Here is an 18,030-nt window from a genome sequence, read left to right as displayed (position 1 = left end):
CCCCCTTGCCTGTTGCTCTTCCGTCCCTCCTGCCTCGCCCTCGCCCTCGCCCTCGCCCTCGCCGCCGCCCTCGCCGCCGCCCCGCTGTGCATGCGCTGACTGGCCCTCATCCCCCCCCTCTTGCTCGCGGATAGTCCTCGATTACCACCTCGCTTCGGACAGCAGTTTCGAGTTCGACTTCCATGGCGGCCTCGCACATCCCCTGTCGCCGGATTACCCGTACCATGCGCCCGGGCCCGGGGCCGGCCGGCGCGGCCACCCCCCCGGCCCCGGGGCCCTCGAGGATGCCGGGTCAGCGGCAGGGCGGCGCGCGCGCTCGGGCGACGGCCCCGACAGCGGCCCGTACCCCGGCCGGGGCCCGGGCCCCGGGGCCCGGCGCGGGTCCTCCCTCGACCCGGCGCGCCATGCGGCCGGCGACGGCAGCCTCGAGGATCCGATTGTCCTCTTCGAGGATGACTACGATTGCGCCTTCCATGGACACCTGGCCCTCGGGCCGGCGGCGGCGGTGCCCTCGGCCAGCACCTTCGCCCCGATGCCCGGGGCCGGCTGCCCGGCCGACCTGTATCCCCTTGCGCCGGGCGCGGACGCGGGCCAGGCGCCGTCGGAGGCGACGGCCCAGCCGGGCCCCGCCGGGGCCATGACCCCGCGCAAGCGCCGGCTTTGGCAGGTCGGCCGGTCGGCCTCCTCCGCGCCGGCGGCCGCGGCGGCCATCACCTCCACCGTGTCGACGGTGGGGCCGGGCGGGGCCGGGGCCGCCGGGCACAGCCTGCCCGCCCTGGCCGACGATTCCGGCTCCTCGCTCGACGTGCCGGGCCTCTTCGCCGGGGCCGACTCCGCGCCCGAAGGCTGGGAGTTCCTGTGTGGGCCCCGGTGCCCGGGGCCCAGCCTGTGCCCCATGTCGGCGGCCCGGCGATCGGCGGCCGTTCGCCTGTACGACCCGGCCTCCGAGGCGGTGGGCATGTTCTTCGGGTCGCTGGTGGCGTCGCACTTGAATTTCCTGCACCAGCACCGGCAGCGGGCCCACGCGCGGCGCATGGCCCGCGAGGAGCACCGCCTGGCTGCGCGCCGCGCCGGCCCGGGCCCGGGCCCGGGCCCGGGCCCGGCCCCGGTGTCTCCGAGCGGCGCCGGCCCGGGCGCCCCGCCGGCCGGGCTTTGCGCCACCTGTCTCGAGGACGAGCGCGGCACCTCCGACGAGGAGGCCGACTACTGTCGCTCGGATGAGGAGGGCCCCGACGCGGTGGGCCAGGCTGCCGGGCCCGCCTGCCTGGCCTGTCGCCGGCCTCTGGGCCCCATGCCCGGGGCATCCGCCGGCGCCGCCACCACGCCCCCCTCCTCCTCCTCTTCCTCCGGCCCCAGCATGAATGCCAAGCTCAGTGCCAATGCCCGGCGGTGGATCCGCCGGTACACCTTCGGCGGCCGGCCGGGCCAGGAGCCCGCAGGGCCCGGCACATCGGCCGACAGCCCGGACCCGGCGCCAGGCTCTCCGGCCGGCGGCCGTGCCCGGTCGGCCCGCTCCGACACCCCCCGGCTGACGGTCACCACCAGCACGCTGCCGCCATCCGGGCAGGGGCCGGCCACGGCCGGCGATGTCCCCGCCACGGCGGCCACAACCTCCTCGGTGGCGGTGTCTTCGCCGCCGCCGCCGCCGCCGCCGCCGCCGCCGCCGCCGCCGCCGCCCGGATCGGCCGAGCAGCATGGCGCCCTGTCGGCCCCGGGGTCGCGGTCGGCCTCGCCCCTGGTGGCCGGGGCCCCGCGGCCGGCCGGGCTCGCCATCGATGTGGGCCCCGCCGGGCCCGGGGGCCTTGTCGACATGCCGGACCCCTCGCAGGAGGATGTCGATGCCATGAGCAGCAGCCCGGCCACGGCTCCCACCACCCCCACGGCCGCCGTCCAAAGCTCCAAGTCCTCCTCGGCCCTGGTGCGCTGGGGCCGCTCGGCCACCACGTCCCTGTTGACCGGGACTTCGTCCTCCTCGACGCCGGGGCCTGGGCCCGGGGCCGATGCCGATCCGGATGGCCCGACCGCGGGCCCGGCCCCGGCCCCGGCTCCGGCCCCGAAAACCGGCGCCGCGCACGCGGTCACCAGCCGCGCGGCGTCGGTCAGCGCCGCGGTCGGCGGCATGGTTGGCCGGTCGCTGGCCCCCTTCCGGGGGACCCATGCGGCGGGCCCCTCCAGCGGGCCGGCCCCGGCGCCGCGGGTCGCGCCGCACCCCTACGCCCCGACCCCGGGCGTGCCGGTCACCTTCCCGGCCATCCATGTGTCCATGGGGGCGTGTGAGGTCTTCCGCCAGGCGCGGTCCTTCCGATCGCACACCCTCTTCACCATCCACTTGCAGTACCGGAGCCGGGTCATGCTGCCGGCGGCCTCCTCCACGGCGGCGGTGGCCCTGGAAACGGCGCTGCTGCACCCGGCCGACCGGCGCCTGGCGCCCCTGTCGCAGAAGTGCTTTTCCTGGTCCATTCGCCGGCGTCAGCGCGACTTTCTCATTCTCCATTCGCGGCTCAAGTGGTTGCAGGTGGTCCAGCGCGGCCGCAGCCACTTGCCGCAGAAGGGCCCGACCGGGGGCGGCCCCGGCGCCGGTCTCGGCCCGGGGGCCTTCTCCCTGCCGCCCCTGGGGATGAACTTCGATGAAGATCTTCCGCCCTACCTGCCGGAGGGCGAGGAGGACGAGGACGAGGAGGACGAGGAGGAGGAGGAGGAGGAGGACGAGGAGGAGGACGAGGAAGACGAGGAGGAGGACGAGGACGAGCACCGCGACTTCCCCTACTCTTTCGGCGTTTTTTCCGGCTCCGATGCCGATCCCGCGGCCACGACCACGGCCCCGGGGGCCGGGTCGGCGGCTCCGGCGGTCCCGGCCACCGGCCGGGCCCGGCGCTCCGGCGGCCGCCGCGGCGGCGCTGCCGCCGACTCGCACGCCAAGTTCCTGGACAACCTCAACCACGCCACATCCGAGATCCACCGGACCCGGGCCAACCTCCTGCGGTATCTGACGGCCCTGCTCCGGTGCCAGCTGTCCCCGCAGGCCAAGGTGCGCATGGGGCCCTGCCGCTTGTCCGCACGCCTGCCCTCCTCGGCCGTTGCCTGGAGACTGACGTGCATATCTTTGCCACCCTGCTTCCTTTTTTCATGTGCACACATCCACACATCGCGCATCTGCTCGTTGCGCATGTGCACACACACATCGCGCATCTGCTCGTTGCGCATGTGCACACACACATCGCGCATCTGCTCGTTGCGCATGTGCACACACACATCGCGCATCTGCTCGTTACGCATATGCACACGCACACACACACACACACACACATTCGCACCCATTCACACATATTCGCACACATTCGCGCGCACACACACACACACACACACACACACACACACACTGGCCACGGCTCTTGATCCCAAACCCCAACGTGCAGCTTGTCCTGTGCGAGTTCCTCGAGATCAGCCCCATGTCCTTCGATCCGGACTACAGTGCCAAGAGCCACGAGTCGTGGGTCAAGATCGCCGGGGGGGTGTCCTCCTTTCGGTTCAACTTCTTCCGGCACTTCCGCACACTGGGCGGCGGCGGTAGCGGCAATAGCAGCAGCGGCAATGGGCAAATGCCGAATGGCGCCCAGCGCCACTTCCCCGGCACCGCGGTCAACGGGCTCCCCTCGGCCGTGGACTATCAGTACCACGGCCCCGGCGGAGCGGCCGGCCTGGCCCGAGCCCAGGCCCATCCGCTGCAGCCGGCACACCACTTCCCCGGGCCGGGGTCGCTGCCGCCCATGAGCGACGCCAGCGCCAGCGCGCTGCAGCAGCCACGCCTGTCGGCCGAGCAGCAGGCCACCATGCGCCAGCAGCAGCACCTACTGCTGCAGCAGCAGCAGCCGGTCCTGGCCCATGCCGCGGGCACGGCCGCCGGCTCGGGGCCCGGGTCGCGCGCCGGCGCCCCGGGCGAGCGCCCGGCCCCGGCTCCGCCCCTGGCCGTGGCCAGTGCCGGGACCCTGTCGGCCGGGACCCTGTCGGTGTCGGCCGGCGGGACGTTGCCCCTGCCGGCCGAGTCGACGGCCGGGGTGGCAGCCGCGGCCGCCGCCGCGCGCACTCTCCCCACCATCTCGATCACCGGTGGCTCGGGGGCCCTGTCTCGGTCATCCTCCTCCTCCTCGTCGCTGGCCCTGGCGTCTTCCTCGTCGGTGGTCGGCCCGGCCGCCGCCATGGGCACCGGCCAGCGGCCCGACTCGGCGGCCGGCCCGGCCCCCGGGGCCGGGGGCTCTCCCACCGGCGGGGGGACTTCCCCCGGGGCCGGGTCGAGCCCTGTCCCCGGGACGGCCAAGCCGCCCCGGCACAAGACCGGCCCGCTGATGGCCCGGCGCTTGCGGTCCAACTCCACGGCCTCCTTCTCGTCGGTGGCCAGCGTCGGAAGCACGGCCTCCACCGGGGCCGGCGGCCTGCCGGGGGTCCTCGGCGGCGGGATGTTTGCCCTGCCGCCGCCGCCGCCGCCGCCGCCGCCCATGGACCCCACCCGGTGGAAGCACTTCATCAAGGATTCCGTGGCGCACCTGGATGCGCTGACGCGCTCCGGCGGGTCCAGCTGGTTCGGCGGCAGCAGCGCCGGGTCTTCTTCCTCCTCGGGCGGGGGCTCCGGCACGGCCCGGACCATGTCCAGCCTGGCGTACGGCCCGAGCGGCTCCGGCGGGGCCAGCGGCGCGCGAGCTCGCTTCCGGTGGATGATCTTCCGCCAGGACCACATTGCCTTCTACGCGGCCATCGATGATCGGCGCCTGGTGCAGGTGATCCTGCTGGACAGCTCGTTTGACGCGTTCTTCGGCAAGGTGCGTCTGGCGCGCGGACGCCCGGGGGGGGCGGGCGCGGGGTGGGGGTCCTTTTTTTCTTTTCCCCGGCCCCCCCCCCTGCTGTGCGCTCTTCCCTGACTGACCCCCGCTGTGTCTGTCCTGTGCCCCGGGCGCCGGGGCGCGCAGTCGATCGTCGGCTCCTCCAAGGCCTTGTGGATCTCCTCCTCGCAGGGTACCCTCTATTGCAAGACGGAGTCCGAGCGCCAGGCATACGACCTGGGCTGCGCGCTGATGTACCTCAAATACGGTGCGCCTGTCGGTGGTAGCCACCTTCGTGCTGGGTCTCTTGCCCGTGGGGGCGTCCCGCTGACCGTCTTCCTGCCGGGCCTTGCCCTTGGGGTGCCCTGCTGACCGTGTGCCTCGCGCATGGTGTTCCCTCCGTGGCCGGGCGCGCCGCACCACCCGGCAGCGAGCATCTGGACACAGCCGAAACCCTTCGGGTCCTTCGCCCCGGTTCGGCCGATGGCCGCGGTGCGAACCTACGTCGATGCGCATGACTACTTTGCGCACATCGCCGCGGCCATCGAGCGCGCCACCACCTGCATCTACATCGCCGACTGGTGGCTGTCGCCGGAGGTGCGTCCGGTCCCGACCATGCTCGCACTCTGGTCGTGGTGTCTTTCCCCGATGGCCGGGCTGAGGTGGAGGGGAGGGGGAGAAAAATGCACGGGGCCCGCTCCCTCCCTTCCGGTGGGGCCGCCCCCCCCCCCCTCGCGCCTTCCACGACTGACCCCGCCGCCCCGCCTTGGCCTGGTGTTCTCTGCCTCGGCCGCTGGTATCGCCGACATGGCCTGCCAATGCGGCCGCCCCCCCCCCCCTGGGACGACCTGCCACTGCAGCTTCACCTTCGCCGGCCACCCAACCGCTACCCGCAGTACCGGCTGGACCGGCTGCTCGCGCGCAAGGCCGCCCAGGGCGTCCTGGTGTGTGTGCTCATCTACAAGGAGTTCCCCGGCGCGGTGGCCAACAACTCCTGGTACACGAAGACCCGGCTTCGGGCGTCGCTCGGAAACACCAGCGGCCGGCGGCCGTCGGTGGTGGTGGTGCCGCCGGCCGCGGCCGCGGCCGCCGTGGCCGCCGCCTCCGGCCAGGAGTCCCTCCTGGAGCTGACCAATGGCGTGCTGCTCGGGGATGCCGGGGGCCATGGCCTCGGCGGCACGATCGCCGTCATGCGGCACCCGGACCACACGAAGGTTGGCGGGACCCTCTACTGGGCGCACCATGAGAAGATTTGCGTGGTCGACCAGCGGGTGGCCTTCCTCGGGGGCATCGACCTGTGCTTCGGCCGGTATGACACGCACGCGCACAAGCTCTTTGACGGGCGTCTGCCGGCCGGGCATAACCGGCCGCCGGCCGGGTCCATGCTGCCGGTCCCGGTGGCCCCGGCCCCGGCCCACCGGATCCCCGGTAAGGACTACTCCAATCCCTTTGAGCGGGACTTCTTCGAGCTGCGGAATTACTACTCCGACTCGCTGGACCGGACGCGCGGTGCGTAGGCCCTGTGCTCGGGCCGGCGCCCGGGGGCAGCCGGCAGCCAGACCACGGCCAGGGGGCGGTCCCTCCTGGCCCCTCCATCCACATGTGGCTCCCTCCTTTGTCTTTTTTTTTTCTCTCTCCCCCGCACCTCCTCCTCCTCCTTCTCCCCCGTGCCTTGCGTCCTCCGGCGCGAGGGCGCGCGCCCCTGACGCCTGTGGCCGTGCGCTTGGCCGGGGCACGGAGGCGGCAGCAGGGGGGTAGGAAAAAAAAAAAGGAAGCGCTCCCCGCCATTACTGACCAGGAACACACTCCCCCTCGGCCCGCTGGCCGCTCCTCTTGCTGCGCTTGCGCATGCACACGCACACACACACACACACACACATACACGCACGCACACGCATAGTTCCCCGGATGCCCTGGCACGACATCGCGGTTCGCGTGTCTGGCGCCGCGGCGCGTGACGTGGCCCGGCTCTTCATCGAGCGATGGAACTTCATCAAGTCCGACAAGGCCGAGAATGACCCGGCCCTGCCGTACCTGCTGCCAATGCGCGAGCTGCCCCCGGGCATGGGGCACCCGCGTCGGGCCCCGACGGCCGACAACTCGCCGGGGCCGGGCTCGGCCACGCCATCGGGCGGCCCGGCAGGGGCCCAGGCCCGGCGGGCCAGCACCTCGGCCGGCCCCGGCCTCCGCATGCCCGGGGCCGATCTCCACCGGCAAACGTCCATCCGGTCCAATCGGTCCATCCAGTCGGCCCGGTCCATTCTCAGCACCGGCATGGCCCCGAGCCCGCAATTGGTCCCGGCCGCGGCGGCGGGCCCCGGCGGGTCGGTGGAGTCGGTGGCCGGGTCGCGGGACATGTCGCCCGGGCTGCCGGCGGTCGGGGCCACGGCCGCGGCCGCGGCCGCTGCCCCGGGCGCCGGCGCCCACCCGGCCGAGGAGTTCGACGACGCCGAGGCCGACGATGCGGTCTTCGACACGTACGACACGGAACCGGTGCCGGCCACGTGCCAGGTGCAGGTGCTCCGCTCGGCCGGGCGCTGGTCCAGCGGGCTGGCGGTCACGGACAATTCCATCTACCAGGCCTACATGCATGCCATCACGCACGCCGAGCACTTCATCTACATCGAGAACCAGTTCTTCATCACCAGCTCGGCGGCCATTCCGGCGGCCGGCGGCCGGCCGGCGGCGCGGGCCAGCTCCATCTTCGGCTCGGAAGACAGCAACGCCATGCCCGGGGGCGGGGATCTGACCAGCGGCGACAGCTCCTTCGCCCATGGCCCCGGCGGGGGCCTGGGCATGGACACCGACACCGATGACACCGGGTCCTCGCACCCGGATGCCGACAGCGACCTGGACATCCCCGGGCATGTGGAGAACCACATCGGCCGGGCCATCTACGAGCGCATTGTCCGCGCCCATGAGGACCGCCTGACCTATGACCTAGCCCTGGAGGAGCTCCGGCTCCGGGCCGAGGTCGGCCCGGCATGTGCCGCATGCGGGGGTGCTGGGGCCACCGCCGGGCCCGGGGCCCCGGCGGCCACCCGGTCGCTGTCGAGCCTGCGGCAGGCGGTCATGGCCCAAGCGGCGGCCGGCGGTGCCGCCGCGTCGCCGGCCCCCGAGGGCAGCCCGTGCGCCGCGTGCGGCGATGCCGGCCCCGAGGGGCCGCTGCTGGTTCGCCCGCTGGCCACCGCCGACGAGGAGGAGCTCCGGGCCCTGGCCGCCGGGCCGGCGCCGGCCTTCCGCATCTATGTCATCCTGCCGCTGCTGCCGGCCTTCGAGGGCCGGGTCCATGAGACCCGGGCCGCGTCGCTGCGCATCGTCATGGAGCGCCAGTATGAGAGTATCTCGCGCGGGCCGCGATCGTTGCTGGCGCGCCTCGAGCGCCGGGGCATCAATGCCCGAGACTACATTTCCTTCTGCGGCCTGCGCAACTGGGAGCGCGTGCCGGAGGAGGGCGGCGGCGGCGTGGCCACCGAAATTGTCTACGTCCACAGCAAGGGCATGGTGGTGGACGACCGCGTGGCGCTCATTGGCTCCGGTACGCACGCCTGTGTCCAGGCCAAGGCTGCCCCCTCCCCCCCCCCCCCCCCCTGCACTTCCCTCTCACTGCTTGCCTTCGGTGCTGGTATCGGCACGCGGCCCACTGACACCCGACATGCGCCTGCCCCCTCCGGGCTCCAGCCAACATCAACGACCGAAGCATGCTCGGCTTCCGTGATTCGGAAATTGTCCTCCGCATCGAGGACACCAACCTCATCCCCGGGCGCATGAACGGCCGGGACTGCATGGTCGGCCGCGTGCCGGCCATGCTCCGCCGGTGCGTCCCCCCATGCCACTTGCGCCCCGTCCGGGGCGGGGTCCTTTTTTTTTTTTTTTTTTTTTCCGGCCCCCGGGTGCAAGCAGAGCGCGGGGGGGCCTGGTCAGCTGCATTGGCGCGGGGTCGGGCCTCTCGCCACTTGCGCCGGTCGTCTCTCCCGGCCGTCCCCCTGCCGGGAGCCCGGCATGCGCCTCTCGGTCCTTTCGCGCGGGCACATGCATGGCCCCTTGCTCCTGCCTCTTGGCGCCCGGCCGGCCTCTGACTGACATCTCCCCGCTCCCCCGCTCGCCACCTACACCACACAGGCAACTGATGGCCGAGCACCTGGGCATGGCCAGCATCGACGACCCGCGACTGCTGGACCCGGTGCATGTGGACTTCTTCGCCAGCATCTGGCTGCACACGTCGCAGCGCAATGCCCGGATCTACCGCGACGTCTTCCGCTGTGTGCCGGATGACGCGGTGCGCACTTGGGACGAGTACCACCGCTTCTGCGGGGATCTGGCCAGTGCCGTGTCGACCTCGGTGGCGGAGTTCGGCCCGGCGGTCATCTCCACCTTGCGCCAGTCGAAGATGACCGGTCGAGGGACGGAGGCGGCCCCGGCTGGGCCTGCGGCCGCCAGCGGGGCCACCCCTGTCGGGACCCCTCCCCCGGCCGGCGCCGGGCTGAGCACCGTGCCGGAGGACCTGCCCCCCAGCAGCGACCCCTCGCTGGATACCATTCCCGACTCGGTGTCGCCGTCGGATGCGGCCCTGCGTGCCGGGGTCGGCCCGCCGGGCCCCATCGGCCCGCGTGGCATCGGATCCACCCCGGGCGCCGTGCCGATGGCCGACCAGACGGCCATTCGCAATGTGGCCGCCGTGGTGGAGCACGCCGCGCGCACGCGCCAGGCCGGAGGCCCGGTCAGCCTCGGGGCCGGCCCGGCTTCGCTGCCCGGCTTCGGTGGCGGCCCGGGCGACCCGTTGAAGAAGCCGCCCCCGGGGCCCGACCCGTGGCCACCGACGGCCCCGGCCCATGGGGATGGGCCCGCCGGCGAGCGCAAGATCGTCGTGCCGGCCGTCGCGTCATCCCTGTCGCCGGAGCATGTGGAGCTGGAATCGCCCCGGCCCTCGAGCCCGCGGCCGGCCCCGGCGCCGGGGCTGGTGACCGACGTCGAGGATGACGAGGCCGACACCTTGGCCGGGGGCCGCGCCCCGACGGTGGCGGACCCGGACGACAGCACGGCGGCCCCTTCGCCGGAGCCGCCGACCGTCCCGGCCGCCGTGCCGCCGCCCGCCTCCCCGGCGGCCTTCGACCTGAGCGACCCCCTTGGCCGGGTGCTCTTCATGCTGTCCGGCGTGCGCGGCCACCTGGTCCCCTACCCGACGGAGTTCCTGTCGCGTGAGCGCCTCACCCCGCCCATCCTGGTCAAGGAGAGCTTCGTCCCGCTGCAGGTTTTCCTCTAGAAGTGCAGCATGCCGGCGTCCACATCCTGCGACACCCCGCGCCCTGCCCATCCCTCGGATTGCCCTTTGCATCTCTCTCTCTCTCTCTCTCGCCCCTCCGCCACTGGGCGCTGCCCGGCGAGCTTGAGGCCGCCGCCGCCCCCCCCCTCTCCCCTGTAGATTTCCCCATCTCCCTCTTCCCCGAGGCACGCGCCCGCCCGGCGCCTTACACATATATACGCCCACGCATGTGCGAAGGAAGATGTCCACCGGCGTGCGCGCACTCCTCCATCAATACACCCGCCCACTCGATAATGTGGCCGAAAGTGAGCCGGCGGCTTGATCAGAGGGGGGGGGAGAAAGAAAGAGCCCATCACCGTGTCGGGGGGGGGGGAGGGGATTTATTCCGCGTGCCCCTCCCGCCTTGCCCCCGGTCGGCCGCCGGGGGAAAAAGGGGGGGGGGGCGCGGGCGGGAGGGCTCTGACGACACAAGGCGCCCCCATGGCGGGGCCGCCGGGAGGCCACGCCGAGCCGGCTACCCATCATCGCCCCGGCACGGAGGCCAAGCTGGCCGACAATTCCTGCAGCGAATGCCCAAACAGGGTGACCAGCTCGTGGACGGCCGCGGCACAGGCCATGTCGCCCGGGCTGGCGTTCGGCCGCCACTTCGGCAGCAGGGCATCTATGCCACGGGTCAGGAGCCCGGAAAGCCCGGAAAGCCCGGGAAGCCCGGCGGCCATGCCCGCAGCGGTGGCATTGGTGGCCACCGCCGGGCCGTGGCCGGGCTGCGGCCCGGCCGCCAGGCAGTCCCGCACCTCGGCCAGCAGAGCCTCCAGGTAGACGGATTCCGAGAGGGCGCGCTCGGCGGCCTGGAGCTGCCGGCATGCGTCGAACATGCGCCGGCGGAGGCCGACCACCACGCTGGCCGCGTGGTCCGCCCGCCGGTCCCCGCGGCCGATGAGCGCCCCGAGAGCCGTTCCCGGGGATGGCCGTGCCAGGACACACAGCTCCAGCCCGGCCGGCGGGTCCATCGAGTCGGTCAGCGACCGGCTGATATCACTCACCAGGTCCGCCAAGCACCAGGACCCTGGAGCCACCGAGGGCGGAGGCGCCGGCGCCGTGGGGGCCGCCGGCGCCGGGTCGGCCGGCGTCCGGGCCCCGTCGACCGGCCGGCCACCCCCACCGGCCAGCACCTCCCCTTCGGAGAGCGTGCGCCAGCCATCGGAACCCAGGGCCCCGGGATGCAGCCCGGCCGGCACATGGTAGTGGTGGTGGTGGAAGTGGTGGAAGTGGTGGTGATGGTGGTGGTGATGCGGGCCATGGCCATGGTCGGGCTCCCCGGCAACCGAGGACTCGGCCAGGCCGATGGCCGCACGGCGCTGGGCATCCTGCCCGGTGCCGGGGGGCGAAGTGCCCTGACCGGTGTCGTGATGCCCCCCATGGGCCGGGGCCTCGGTGGGCGCGTCGCCAGGCTCCGCCTGCCGGCCAGCGACACAGGGATGGCAGCCAGCCGCCGGGCAGGTGTCGACCATGGCCAGCCCGGCCCAGCGGCCTGGGGGCTCGGCCGGCCGGGCCAAGCGCACGGCCGGGCTCCAGCCCACATGCTGGAGGTCCGCAAAGCGGGCACCCTCGCCGACACACGCGGCCGCGGGCCGGCCGTCACAGGGGAAGTGCCCGGCGGCGAGCATGCCGCGACCCGGGGCCCGGGCGTCGGGCATGGCCCAGTCGGCCCCGGCCGCCCCGCCGGCACCCTCGGCATAGCGAGTGCCGAACCACCGGTCGAAGGCGGTGTCGGCCGCCACTCCGGCTAGGGCCGCGGCCGCGGCGGTGGCCGCCGCCACGGCCGCCCCGGGGTCCCCGGCCATGGGCAACCCCGGGGCCGGCGACTCGGCCGCCGGGTGCAGGCCCGCCGTCACCAGGCGCCGCCAGGCTCGAGCCTGCTGCCCCAAGCGCGAGGCCAGCAGACCGGTGATCACCCACCCGACAAGGGCCAGCAGCAGGACCAGGCGCAAGCGCGCCGGCAGAGACCGCCGCGGGTCGAACGTTCGACGGAGCTTGTCGAACACCGGCATCAGGAAGGGCACCGACGGGGGGACCGACACCCGGAAGGAGCTAATCGGCCGGAAGCCCAGCCGGTGGTGGGGCTTCAGCGAGAAGGCCATGTGCAGGAAGGCCTCCAAGTCAAAGACATACCGCTTGAGCATGGTGGCCGCGTGCCGGCGCCAGAAGCCTGGATCCCGGCACGGCCCCCAGCGCGAGGCACCCCACGCCAGGGAGGAGGGCCGCCCGGCGCCCACAGAACCGCGTCAGCACCCGGGGGAAGGGCGAGGAGGAAGGAGGGGCGGGGGCGGGGGGGGGGGGTTGGACAAAAAGAACGCACGCTGAGCCGAGCCGAAGATCACCGGCAGACGGGTAAACAGGTTGGCCAGCGGGCCGTTGGCCGGGTCGCGCACATGCCGGTGCAGATTGTCCGACAGCTCGAAGGAAATCTGCAAGCGCGACTCGTGCAGGCTGATGTAGGTCATGCTCACCCGGAAGGCCACCCCCACGGGCAGGGTGCCGGGGTGGAGGTGGGCGCGCAGGGCGGCAGCCGCCTCCGGGGCCAAGGCAGCGAGGGGCCCGGCCGCCGGGTCGTCTGCCTGGCCGTCGGGCCCCGGGCCGGTGGCCGCCGCCGCCGCCGCCGTCCCCGGGCCGCCCTCATTCGAGAGCCACCCGTCGATGACATAATGCAGGAACTCCTCATGGTGCGAGTAGAACTGCATGAGCGCCCGGCCGTTCTGGCTGGGGGACAGATAGCGCTGCTCCGAAAGGCAGCGGTACCGGACGACGCGAGCCAGTGGTTCGGTCCCGGCGCCGAGGCGCCGCCAGGCGTCCGCCCGGAAATCTGCCCGCGCCCGGCACACGGCGAGGCACCGGCCAAGCGGGCCGATTGTCGATGGTGCGCACAGGGGGGGGGGGGGGGAATGCCAGGTAGGCAGCGACGAAGGTCAGGAGGCGGCACCGCCGGGCACAGGGGGGGGGGAGGGGAAGCCACGCGTGGCAGGCGGCCCGGCGAGGAGGGCGAAAAAAAAAAGGGCGGGCAAAGATGCGTACCGGCCTCGCCGCGTGCCTGGTGGAAGACGCCCATCAAGTTGCCGGTGGCGTCGCCGCCAAAGAGCCGATCATGGAGGACCTTCACCGGGACCGGGTAGATCCGGTCCAGCAGCAGGCCATCCAGCTCGGCCTGCTTCTGGCCGATGGGCTGCAAGTGCGACTCGATCGGCACCAGCGGCAATTCCACTGACGGCGGCGGCAGCGACAGTGACGACAGCGGGAGGACCGGGTCCGGCACCGGGGACCCGGTCACCGCGCCGAAGGTGGCCAAGCCGCCGGGCCCCGCCTCCGGAGCTTCGGACCAGGTGCCGGGCATGTCAGCCGCGCCGGGGCCCATGGCGAGGGCCTCGGCCGGCGGGTGCCCCGGGGATGCCAAAGGCCCTGCCGCCGCCAGGCCGGTGTCCGCCCAGGGGGAGCTGCCCGGGGCCCCGCCGCGGCCCGGGGTTTCCGGCGCCGCCGGCAGGCCCAGGCTCGGCGGTGTCGCTGCATTCGGCCCGGCCCCAGACGCCGGGCCGCCCGCACTGCCCAGGTTCCGGTAATTCTGATACATCAACGGGAAGAGCCGCTGGTAGGGCAGTGGCTGCGGCCGTGACGACGGGAAAGAGGAGGAGGTTAGCTGCCAGGGGGCCAAGGAGGCGGGGGGGGGGGGGGGGGGGGGCGCGGACAGGCGAGAGACGCCCGGGGGGCCCCCGGCAGCCGGGCGCCCCGAGAGACCCCGGCGCGACAGGGCAGCGGCACGCACATTTGCACTACGAGCATTCTTCCACAGCCGGTCCAGCGACTCGTACAGGAGGCTGCTCACACGGGGCAGGACCACGAAGACATGGCGCACGGCGGCCGGGCTGTCGCCGCTGGCTGCCGGGCCATTGGCCGGGCCGCTGCCGGCACCGGCGCCATTCGGGGCATTCGGCGCGGTCGGCGCCGCCGGGGCGTCCTCCTCGGCGGAGTCCTCCCCGCCGACGGTCACCTCCACCGTGTGGAAGATGATCGGCGTCCGGAGCTCAATGCTGGTGATCGACGTCAGCGGGATGATGACCAGCCGCACGCGCCCGACGATGTTCGAATAGAAGCAGAGCCGGTTCTGCGTGAGGTAAATGCGCCCCTGGTGCAGGATGGACCGCTTCCAGGAGCAGACAAAGGCTAATGCATGCGTCAGCGTCGGGCTGCCATTGCGAGGAGCGGGTGCGAGGATGCCACACACACAGCCCGGCACGATTGCCCGGACCCGGCCCGGCCGGCAGGCCGGCTCCAGTGGACAGGGCTCAGGCCCACGCGGCACCGGCAGGCGCGCTGGGCGCGCCTGGCAAGCGGCGCGCGGAAGACCCCATCCCGGGGCAATCGGTGTGAGGGGGGGGGGAGAGAGAGAGCGAGAGGGCACGCACAGTCAAAGACAAAGTCCCGCAGCGGGATGGACTTGAAGAGCCCATGCATTTCGGTGTTCAGCCGGAGGAAGTGCGGGTCCGGGTATTGGAACTGCCCGGGACCGGCCGGGCCGCCGCCAACATGGCCGGACGACAGCCCGAGGAAGTTGTTCGGCAGGCCGCTGCTCACGCCGGACATCTGGATCAGATCCGACATGAGCACGGTCACCGAGTCGCCGATGTCATAGTCTAGCAGGGCATCCGAGGCCAGATGCGCGCTAAACCAGGAGGGGGCCGTTGACAGGGCCAGCAGCGCGGCCGAGGAGCGCCCCTGGACGATGGCCATGGAGGCCGTCGGCGAGGCCAAGAGCGCCACCCCGAGCAGGGGATTGTGGCTGCTTCGGCTGCCGGACGCGGCGAGGGTGCACTCCTGCGGCGGGGGCGCACCTGTGGCGCAAGCCGGGCGGGGGAGGAGAAGGGTCAGAGGGAGAGAGAGATGGGGGGGGGGGGGGGGCGGACAGCAGGAGTGAGCTCGTGGCCGGAGGGGAAGGGGGGCCAGGAACAAAGACGCGCGAAGGACATAGGAGGACACAGGGGGACATCAGGAGCGGGTCCGTCGCTGGAGGGGAGCGGGCAGGAATGAAGGACACAGCTGGACACAGCTGGACACAGCTGGACACAGCTGGACACAGCTGGACACAAAGACATGAAAACACACGAACGTGAAAGCACGCAGACACAGAGACACACAGGGGCAGGGGAAAGACACGCACGCTCGATACCCTGGAACATGTCCAGCTGCTGCCGGCGGACCTCCTCGATGGTCTGCACCCAGTCGCGCAGCTCATGCTCGGTCTCCGTCTGCACGGTGATCGTCCTGAGGGCATGTCCACCGGGGCGGGGAGTGGGACGGGGCAGGGCGGCCCAAGCAAAAGACGATCATCAGCGGTGAGCGGCAAGCAATACGGCAAGGTGGCCGGCCCATGGGAAGGCAGAGAAAGGGGAGGGGGGGGGCGGGGCGGATAAAGCCCGGGGATGCGACGCACGCCTGCGGGGAGATGATTTCGAAGATGAAGGCCGAGGAGGAAGAGGACGAGGAGGAGGACGACGACGACGACGACGACGAAAGGGAGGGGTGCGCGGCAGCCGGGCCAGTCGACGGGGAGAGAACCCCGGCACTCGGGTCGGCCCCCTCGCCCGGGAGGACATGCACCAGCGAGGGGGAGGACTGGTTGGACAGGCTGCTGGAGGCCGGGTCCATTTGCCGGTGGTGCCCGTGCGCCGCATGCTCCCCGGCGCTGACGCCACTGACAATGCGCACACTGCAGAGGACCACATTCGGCACGACGGCCGTCACCTGGTACCCACGCGACCGGGTGTAGGTCCGATACTCCAGGCGCCCGGTGGCTTGACACAGGGCCAGGTACGCCCGGAGCCAGGGGGGCGTCTGGTCCGAGGCGGTGGAGCCCCCGCCACCAGGAGCCGCCGATGCGGCCGCCGGCACCGGCGACAGGGGAACCGGCGACAAAACCGGCACCCGGCTGCGCCCGGCCGAGGCATACGCCGGCGCCAGGCAGGCCCCCTGCTCCAGCGGCGACTGCGCATGATGCATGCCCAGCCGCCCGTGGAAGTGGAAGGGCGTCGAATGGGGGAAGTAGGGGATCGACGCCGGGTCCAGCGGGCGCTGCCGAGCCAGGGCCTGCTGCTCCAGGGACACGGTGGCCGCCGGGCCGCCGGCCCCCACCAGCCCGCCGCCAGCCACATAGACCACCTCGTTGTGCGGCCGGGCGAAGAGCCGCCGGACGCGGGAAACATCCCGCGGCCCGGCATCCGAGCCGACTGGCTCGCCGGCGGTGTGGCTGCTGCTCCCACTGCCGGGGCCGCCAGTGCCGCCGCCAGTGCCGCCGCCACCGGCGCCACCGGCCCCGGTGGCCAGCTGCTTGGTCATGGACACCGGCAGCGTGGCCAGCGAGTAGGCCGCCGACAGGGCGGCCTTCGTCATGGATGTGGTGGCCGAGGCCCCGGACCCGGGACCAGTCAAGGACCCGGAGGAATCCGACCGCCCTGGGCCCACCTGGCTGGCGCACCCATCGCACAGGCCGACCGGCCCGTCACCCGGACCAAGCCCCATGCATAGGGGCCCCCCGCAGCCGGGGCAGGACGGACCACTGCGCCCGGCACCGCCATTGGCAAAGGAGACACTCGGTCGCCGGATGACAGAAGGGTCGGCCCCCTCGTCGGCCTGCATGTCAGGCCCATCGGCCCCGCCGGTCGAGGGGCCGCCCAGCCCATCGGTCGGCGCCCGGGGGAAGCCGATCACCTGCCGCGGCCCGGCCGGCTGGCAGGCGGCCGCACAGGCCCCCGTACCGCAGGCCAGACAGCCGACCGGCTGCAACAGCGGACTCGGCAGGACGCCGGCCACGCCGAACCCATGCTCGAACCCCGGCGGCGCCAGGGTGATGCTGTGTGTGACGGGCATTTGCCCGGATGCCAGGGCCGACACGGCCAGCAGGGAGGTGCGCGGCTCGTGTGCAGTGGCGGCGGCGGCTGCTGCCGCCGCTGCCGCTGCCGCCGCCGCCGCCGCCGCCGCCTCTGTCTCGTCCGACCCGGCGTCCGAGCTGTCACCGGCGCCTGCAGGAGGGTTGCCACCGCCGGCGATGCTGCTGGCAGTGTGGCTGCTGCTGCCGCCGCCGCCGCCACCGCCGCCACCGTGCACCCGGGCTCGCTTCCACACGTAGCCCTCCTTGGCCGAGGAGGTGCTCATGACCAGGGGCGGCCGGCCGGCCGGGGTGGCGATCGGCCCGGCCAGGCGCATGGCCACTTGGGCCAGATCCCGGGCCGACCCGTCGCCGGGGCCCAGCTGCTGCGCCGTGCCGCGGGATATGGCCAGCCCGGCGGCCGCCACGGCCGTCAGCGGCACCCCGAGACTCACGGCGTCCAGGTAGGCCGCCAGCCGCCGGGAGAACCAGCCCTCCGGGTCCTGGAGGGTGGCCTCGCGTTTGGCCCGGCGCCGGTCGTACACCAGCTGCAGGGCCGTCGTGCGGACGGACTGCGTGGCCGAGGCCCGGCTCCCGCCGGGGCCCATCCCCCCGCTGAGGGACGACGTGCTGCCCGGGCCGCCACCGGCCGCCCGAGACCGGCCCACAAAGCTGCTGCTGTCGATGCCGGTGTTGGAATCGAGCCCGGGCAGCGAGAGGAGCTCCCAGTCCGAGCGCGACCGAGTCATGGACCCGGGGGAGGCGGCCGTGCTGCCCTCGGCCTCGGCCCGGAGCTGGTCCACATACAGCCCGAAGGAGTGGATTTCCTCCGCGGCCAGGGCGATGGCCGGCGGGAGGGACAATGCCCCGGTGGTCACTCGGGTCACGCGTTGGTAGTGCTGGTGATACATGTGAAGGACGGCCACCAGCTAAGCCCGCCGGGGGGTGGGGGGGGGGGAACGAGGGAACGAGGAAACCAGGGCGAGAGGAAGACCCAAACCGGGTGCCATGCATCAGTGAATGGTCTGACGAGGGGCGGGGGG

General features: G+C 73.0%; 2 protein-coding genes across 2 annotated transcripts in view; one reads left to right on the top strand and one right to left on the bottom strand.

The window, feature by feature from the left end:
* Positions 1–10,170, top strand: part of H696_05912 (hypothetical protein) — a gene marked incomplete at its 5' end in the record, with an annotated part of 11,443 nt that extends 1,273 nt beyond the window's left edge. Inside the window, 8 exons of the mRNA XM_009499688.1 lie at positions 135–3,028; positions 3,417–4,814; positions 4,962–5,082; positions 5,245–5,411; positions 5,675–6,323; positions 6,715–8,352; positions 8,496–8,631; positions 8,937–10,170. Of these exons, the coding sequence (XP_009497963.1) occupies positions 135–3,028; positions 3,417–4,814; positions 4,962–5,082; positions 5,245–5,411; positions 5,675–6,323; positions 6,715–8,352; positions 8,496–8,631; positions 8,937–10,077 (8,144 nt within the window). The 3' untranslated portion in view covers positions 10,078–10,170. The remainder of the gene's footprint in view (positions 1–134; positions 3,029–3,416; positions 4,815–4,961; positions 5,083–5,244; positions 5,412–5,674; positions 6,324–6,714; positions 8,353–8,495; positions 8,632–8,936) is intronic.
* Positions 10,171–10,507: 337 nt separating this feature from the next.
* The window catches only part of H696_05911 (hypothetical protein), a gene marked incomplete at its 5' end in the record, with an annotated part of 11,606 nt that continues 4,083 nt past the window's right edge, over positions 10,508–18,030 (bottom strand). The window contains 7 exons of the mRNA XM_009499687.1: positions 10,508–12,286; positions 12,437–12,940; positions 13,150–13,729; positions 13,892–14,289; positions 14,532–14,957; positions 15,284–15,387; positions 15,557–17,916. Coding sequence (XP_009497962.1) covers positions 10,599–12,286; positions 12,437–12,940; positions 13,150–13,729; positions 13,892–14,289; positions 14,532–14,957; positions 15,284–15,387; positions 15,557–17,916 — 6,060 coding nt within the window. The 3' untranslated portion in view covers positions 10,508–10,598. The remainder of the gene's footprint in view (positions 12,287–12,436; positions 12,941–13,149; positions 13,730–13,891; positions 14,290–14,531; positions 14,958–15,283; positions 15,388–15,556; positions 17,917–18,030) is intronic.

This window comes from Fonticula alba (assembly GCF_000388065.1).
Source record: "Fonticula alba strain ATCC 38817 unplaced genomic scaffold supercont2.15, whole genome shotgun sequence".
Classification (NCBI taxonomy): Eukaryota; order Rotosphaerida; family Fonticulaceae; genus Fonticula; species Fonticula alba.
Note: the sequence above shows the minus strand (reverse complement) of the source record. Positions and strands in the feature narration are given on the sequence as shown.